Source organism: Drosophila virilis, chromosome 5 (assembly GCF_030788295.1).
Source record: "Drosophila virilis strain 15010-1051.87 chromosome 5, Dvir_AGI_RSII-ME, whole genome shotgun sequence".
NCBI classification, from domain to species: Eukaryota; Metazoa; Arthropoda; class Insecta; order Diptera; family Drosophilidae; genus Drosophila; species Drosophila virilis.
Window position 1 is genome coordinate 6,723,693 of NC_091547.1, and position 7,339 is coordinate 6,731,031.

The window sequence follows — 7,339 nt, forward strand, 5'->3', positions numbered from 1 at the left end:
AGAATTTCGTTAATATAATGTACACGAATTACATTACAAAGGCGCCAAATTTCATCACTTCTTGAAGACTTCATTTGACAATTTTTTAATTTTTTACTTAAAATTAAGTTTGGCTGGATTTGCAGATATATACTTTAATTGGATTCTAACTTCTATCATACTTCAAAGAATTTGTAAGTATATTATTAAAAACATTTGAATGTGTTTTAGATTTCATCATAATTAAAAGTATTTAGTAAGGAATTTTTGTTAATATTCTAAAAACTAAATTGGTGAAAGATCTTTGTTAATAATGTATGTTTTTCATGGAAGATTGGATGAAAGATTTGCTTGTTAATTCTATGTAAAGTTACAAATTCAATTTTAACTTCAAAGTTTTGAGTAGAGATTTTCATTTGTTCTAATTACCATCACAATTTACATTTATTTAGTTTAGTATTTTTGTATATTATTCTGAAAACAACTTCTGCAAGAACTCCTGCAGAGCTCCTTGAGTTTTTCTATAATTCGCTGCATTTGTTTATTGTCTCCGGTTTCGATTCTTTGCCTATTCAGTAGATAATAAGCTGAATTCGAACTTGATTTATGGCTTAGTTGACACGTGTGGCAAAGAGTCTAAGTTTCTAGTTTGAATCATTAAATCAAGTAAATACTCGTTTGAAAAGTTGAACCCAAAGTTGTCATGTGGCACGCCCAGTGGGTTACCTTTTAATGCAATAAGCCAGTATTAAACTCCGAAGCAGACAGACTGGAGGCTGTTTATATAATCCCGAATTCCGGTAGAAATTATAAATATATATATTTGAACACTTTCAAGTATCTTTATATATATTTAATCAAGCTGAACCCCGAGACAACGAACCGATTCAATTGAAATCAGTTACAAAAATGCAACAACATTTTGAAAGCTGTTTAAATACATCTAAATTCCGATAGAATTTACGAATCGTGTTACTTATTCGATTAACATTTAACCTGAAACTCGAACCAATCATAAAAATCTACGATTCGAATTACATTTACAAAAATATAACGAAATTCTTTGGACAGTCTGAGAAAATCTTGAATTCCGCTAGCATTTAAAAAGTATTTATTTTTGGAAAGAATATTATGGCCGATTGTCAAAAAAAATATATATATATAAGTATATATATAAAAAAGTAATTTTATTTAATTATAGGTTGACCCAAAACCTTGTCATGCGTCGAGAATGTGCCACGCCCAGAGTGAAGCTATCAGCTTACAACGCAGCCAAGTTCCAGTTCCGCGCTTTGGACAAGGAGCGGACCTCACAGGTGATCAACTGGCTGCTGCTGGCTGCCCGCTGCCCGCTGCTGTTGCTGGTTGACCCCGAGCCGCTTTTGTGAAAGTCGTTCTTGCAAAACGGCGGCCACATCAAGCGGCCAGCGGTGGCCAAGGTCAAGTGCAACTGCAAATTAAAACCAGGTACACTTATATCATAAAAAAAAAAAATAAACGCTGCCCAGTCAAAAATTATAATAAATCTCAAAAAATCTCACTTTTATTTACAGACATTTATATTTGTTTAAACTTAAGACATTGTACAGATATTTACAAAGCAAACATGTTGTGTTGGGTGGGTGTGTGTGTGCGTGTGTGTGTGTTGGATGCTTTACCAGCCATGGGAGAGCGAGTTCCAGCCCTTGTGGAAGTCATGATGATAATCGTGATGATCCTCGTGCACATGCACCGGCACTATCTCCTCGTGATGGACATGATGGACGGGCACCTCCTTGTAGACGGGCACATGCACCTCCTTGTAGACGGGCACATGTTTTACCACCGGCACGGCGATCTTCTGGACATGATGATGATGCACCGTGTGCACCTTATAGGGCACATGAATTGTGTGGTGTTCACTGGGAAAAGGGGGGGAAGAGGGTGAGGGCGGCGTTTAACAAGAAGTTCAAGACACAGGCAACAATTGGAAAGCAAATGAAAGTGATATATGTCTGGGCTAATGATATGGCTGGAGGAGATTGGCTGCACCCAGTTGGAAAGGGGGGTAAGAGGATGGTAAGGGGTAGCCACACACAATAATTGGCATTCAATGTTATTAGCTAATCAGCTAAATAACTGGCACTCAGTCAGCTCGACTTGTTTAACAGTCGTCTTGGCAGTTGCTTGAACCCCGCCGCATTGCCACTTGGCACAGGAGATCCCCCCAGCGCCGAGAGCCGGACAAGACCAATGCTCGGAATTGTTAATTAAGCGACGCAATTATGTGTGCATTATAATGAATTAAATGCCAAGCGTCGCCTGTGAAATTCCTAAGCGTTGTCACCGGGGTTCACTGGCTGCCAATCGAGTCTGTACATCGCACGATGTACAGCAACAGTTCAGCTCATTCACGAACAAGCTGAACCCATTCAACGGCCACTCTAGGGCCCCAAGTTTTTTACTAGCTCTATATATATTGATTGCTTCATTTCGAGCGTAATTGAATCCATAATTCATGACGCTTAAATGTCGGCGTTTAAAAAGCCATACAAAAACCAATCATAAAAAATCAATGTTAGTTGCACAACACGGGAAACGTTTTATATGTCGGATTAAATATACTATTTACGGTTTATGGTATATGGTTTATGGTTCACTTACTGTTTGCCAAAGAAGCCGGGACTGGGCGCGCAGTAAGCCACAGCGAAAAGTGCAACAAAGACCTGTGAAAAGAATTGAAAAACAAAAAAAAAAAAATCAAACAATCTTTTAACACCTAGAAACTGATTTTTAATAGGAAATCAATTTGCTAGTTTTTCTATTTGTACTTGCATCTAAATTAATGTGATTTAATTTGATTTAATATAAAAACTTTTCGCACAGCTTACAAGATTCTAGTCAATATTCATCTAGTTCTATTGTTTTGATTTATCGCATTTGTTTATATTCCGAAATGGATTAGTTATTCAATCTAAATAAAATACAGCCTAATCTATAGAACGCTTTTAAATATCTAAAATATCTCTAAGTAATATTTATTACTCTTATAGATAGAGAAATCTAGCTTGAATAGCCTAAGAAAATTAGCTGAAAAGGCTAAGAAATAGTTGGGTATAATTCTTTGAAGAATTCTTTGTGGCAGAAGCGCACGTATGAGACTGCCTCAAACCGGAGTACAGGGTATTAACAGGGTATCTAACATTCAAAGGTGTATTAACATAAAACGTAACTACGCCAAAGTTGGCCAAGTTTGTTTTATATTGCATATAACCTTTATTTGAAATGGCAAACAATTTTGGCAATTGCAATTAAGGCCAAATCAATAACTGAACTAGAGTAAATAGCTCAATGGCCAACTCCAAGGGCAACGGCGACGGGCCCAAATTACAAAACATTTGAGCAACTTTACAGCCGTTCAAATCAATTTAACCAAAATACTTTCTATTAATATGAAAATTACAAACTAACTATGGAAAATGTGTTTGAATACAAAAATGTTGGCGCCTGTTAAACTTGGATGTCGAACGAAGAAATCGTATAAAGTGCGATATTTGTTTAAGTTAAGATCAATTTGGCCTGTTAAGCCTGAGCACTTAATGCCGACAGTTGTCAGGCAAGGCTTTGGTTTATGTTTATGTAAGTCGTGTTATATAAGATTTGGTAAGCGTGTACCATTTTTTTGTTGTTTCTCACGATTATGTAACATTATGTTTTTTCTTATTTTTGCACACTGCACGTGAGTCCTTGTTGATATTATTTGATTTAGCTGGGCACACTTACGATTACTCTTAAAGCGGTCATATTTTGGTTTTCTTTAATTTGCGAACGCGTTTAAACTCGACTTTTGCTGCTGATAATGCCCGCTGCACTGCCAATGTCTGCCAATGACTGATAACCAATGGCCAATGGCGCATCCGTTTTATACCCAATTGCAGGCGCCAACAGCAGACCGCAGCAGCAGCAGCAGCAGCAGCAGCAGCGACAGCAGCGACGATCAAAGCATACGTGACGCATGCGCGCAGCAGCAACAACAACAGCAGCAGCAACAATAACAGCAGCAACAATAACAGTAGCTACAACAACAGCGCACTGTTAAGTGTTTGACGAGTTGGTTAACCAAGAGGTCTGCCTGTTGTTGTTGTTGTTGTTGCTTAACCCATTGCTAAGACAGTATATAGTAGTTACAATAACAACAACAACAACACTTGGGGCAGCTGCCTGTTGTCTGCAGCAAACCACGCATCAGTTGCTACTGCAAAATGAAGTCACATTAAAAAAGTGGAAGTTGTTGTTGCTGTTGCTGTCTCCACCTGACATAGACAATCGAACTTTGACTCGGCAAGTTTTAATGCAAAATTTGTTGTCTGTCTCTGTTCACTTTGTGTCACACAATACAAATTATTAAGCTCGTTCATAAAGTATCTGGAATGCTCGAGTGGGGCGTGCCCGTTTAAAAGATGCTCATGTTTGGAATAAGTGGCTAAATATCGATTTTATGGAGATGGTAAAGGGAGATAGGGAAAATACGAAAAAAATAACGAGAACGAGTATATTTTTATTGCCTTCGAAATCGTTCAGGAAATTTAACAGACGTAGAATAGATCTAGTCATATCTTCATCCTGATTAAGAATAACTTGCAGTTTTGAAAACAATATACTCCTTTATCCTTAACAAAGGGATATATTTATCGCAGCCTAATAGTTAGACTGATCACATTTGAAATAAGGACTACGAAAGAGTTCAACGAATCGAACCATAAATAAATATTAAGTTAAATGAATATATCTTCATCAAAATTGTCACGATATTTAAGCGTGCAGGAGGATTCGGCAGTCGGTTGTACCCGATGGCAGCATTCTTTGCTTGTTGTTATATTAATGACATTATATTAATGTCATAATCGCATTGTTTGCAACCTCTTCTGAAATTATTCCATATGAATGATCAACTGGCACATAAAGCATATTGCGATTGAATGTATCGCATAACTGCCTTCTTCGGCTGGCCATAAAAGTGAACGTCAGGGCAGCAGCAGCGACAACAACAACAAAAGCAGCCAAAAAAAATTGTCAAGCTTATCCCTAGCATATCAAGCCCAAGACATCTTTGCAGACGACCTTGACTGTTATGTGGTCATAACAGCAGCTGTTGCTGTTGTTGTTGCTGCTGCAGCAACTGTTGCTGTTGCTGTCCGTGTCAATTAAACGCTGTAAATGGGTCACAATTGTCGCTGTCAAGCAGAGAGGGGCATCACGAGCACGTACGGCTCGTGTGCTTAACATAAGCAACACCAAAAATTTGCAATAAAACGCATTTTTTTATTTTTCTTTTTATTACCATTTTTGGGCAATTACTTAACCAGTTTCGAACCCTTTTAAAACTAATCATCAAATGCATCACACGCAGTCGATTTAATGGGCATTTGATGATCAATTTATGGGTTGGCAAATTGACATAACAGCAGCTGTTGCATTCTGTTACGGCTGCTGTTAACTGAACTGTAAAGCATTGATTGGGCTGCTGTTATTAAGATGCACAATCTGCGTGTGTGGTTGTACTACTGTATATGTAGGTTAGTTGGTTTTTGTCTTAGACCACAAAGCAGCCCCCTCAAGCATTCTGTTACTGCTGCTGTTACGACTTCCTGTTAAATATGCTGTTAATCTTTGATTGGACTGCTATAAACCGAACGCTGTTAAACGTTGATTGGGCTGCTGTCTGTGTGGCCATGTATATGTAGGCCAGTGTGTTTTGGCCATAGACTGCAGGGCGACCCCCTCAAACAGGGCCCAGCTGCATTGCAGCAATCAGCTTGTTGCATGTGGATGGTTGCCAGGCCGGGCTGCCGCAAATTGCCCCGTTTGTCTTGGGTAATTGCATAATGGTTATTTGTGTGTTGATAAATATTCCAGTGAAGCCAATGCGTACCACACCGGGAGCTGCAGGCTACATAAAACAATAATAATATGTGTGTGCCCCGTGGGCTGTGGCTGCCACTGCTACGGCTATGCGGATTATAACTTTCATTTTCAGTGCGCGAATCCCAAATTGCGAATGCAAATACTTCCTGTTAGGTGAGTTTAAATTTTTCTTTCAACATTTCTGTGAAATGTGGGGCATGTGCGCGCCGCATTGCAACAAACAGCTGTTTGCCAACACCGACTGTCAATTTAACATGAACATTCGATTTCTATAGCAGCGGCTTAATGACAACACCCCCCTTAACAAAAAATAAAACTTGATCAAGTGCTGCTTAGAGATAACATTATGGATATGACTGGCCCATACATAAAGTTGACATGATTGAACACAAATTGAATATGATACACAAATCGTTTATGATAAGCAAAAAGCCGACTGAGCTAATGCCAGTTACGTGAATAACCAGTTTGTGCCGATTTGCCAAACAGCAACAAATAGCCCATAAACTGTAACCAATTCTTTGGGCATTAAGAATCCGTTTCGGTAATTAAGTAACAATTGTAAAGCAATCAATTCAATCATATTTTTCTATCAGCTAAATCTATAATGATACTTGTTCTACATACATAAGTGTGTGAATATGTAAGTATAGAGTCTAAGCGATTTAACAATTTAGGAAAAGTTGGGTTAGGTCGGATAATGTTAGGTTAGGTTGAAAAATGTTAGGTTAGGTTGGGTCAGGTTAGCATAGCCAACAAGAAAAAAGGAAAAACAAAACTTCTACCTTCTTAAGGTTAAGATTTGACATATTTTTTGCCCTGATGACACAGAGAATCCGTCCCAATTAACCATATGGCATTCTTTTCTCATGTCTGCACTCATATGCCCTGTTGTCTGCTCTAAAGGGTGCTCTGCGGAATGCAACAGACAAAGATCTTGATAAAAAGGTTCCGGCAAAAATGATTGAAGGCCATGCTTTGCATACGTTATCCACAGACAAAATCGGGATAGCTAGCAACATATTAATATATCCCCAACAAACCCTTGATTCCCAAGAATTATAAATCTGCTGAACTGACCGCTGAAGAAGAAGCAAAAACCTTTGCGTAATTTAACCATTTCACCCCCCACACACACAACAAGTTGTCATCGGGCGGCGTTTCCTGCTCGCCCACAACTGTCAATCACCTCTGATCAATTTATGCGTTTACCCAATCGATGATGCGCATGGGAGCGCTGCGTTTTCCATTTCAAAATACGTTTTAAATTTTTATTATTATATATTTTTTTTTTAGCTGCGACGGGTGTTACATGCTCCTTGGGCCCGATGCAAGCGCAAGATATCTGCCGTCCAATATCTGTATTAGACACGCGCTGCATATGGAAATTGTTCACGCTGCAAAACGTGATGCCAAGTGGAATCGATATATTTGTTGTTGCCTTGGCGCAATTGGC

General features: G+C 38.6%; 1 protein-coding gene and 1 long non-coding RNA gene across 2 annotated transcripts; one reads left to right on the forward strand and one right to left on the reverse strand.

Annotated features, from left to right (window-relative positions):
* The first annotated feature begins 358 nt into the window (after positions 1-358).
* On the forward strand, positions 359-1,740 carry LOC138911400 (uncharacterized). The gene is made up of 2 exons (XR_011416994.1): positions 359-779; positions 1,181-1,740. It is a non-coding gene; the product is annotated as an uncharacterized lncRNA (long non-coding RNA).
* On the reverse strand, positions 1,501-3,893 carry LOC6626768 (uncharacterized). Its single transcript, XM_002050886.4, has 3 exons — positions 3,742-3,893; positions 2,623-2,684; positions 1,501-1,880 (listed from the first exon to the last, which is right to left on the reverse strand). The coding sequence occupies exons 1-3, from the start codon at positions 3,760-3,762 to the stop codon at positions 1,634-1,636; spliced, it is 330 nt and encodes a 109-aa protein (XP_002050922.1). The 5' UTR covers positions 3,763-3,893; the 3' UTR covers positions 1,501-1,633.
* Between the last annotated feature and the right edge of the window lie 3,446 nt (positions 3,894-7,339).

Coding starts and splice junctions, on each gene's coding strand:
- LOC6626768 (XM_002050886.4), bottom strand. CDS start 3,762: ATGACCGCTTTAAGAGTAATC. Junction 2,685..3,741: donor TGACCGCTTTAAGAGTAATC/GTAAGTGTGCCC, acceptor TTCTTTTCACAG/GTCTTTGTTGCACTTTTCGC. Junction 1,881..2,622: donor CCCGGCTTCTTTGGCAAACA/GTAAGTGAACCA, acceptor CCCTTTTCCCAG/TGAACACCACACAATTCATG.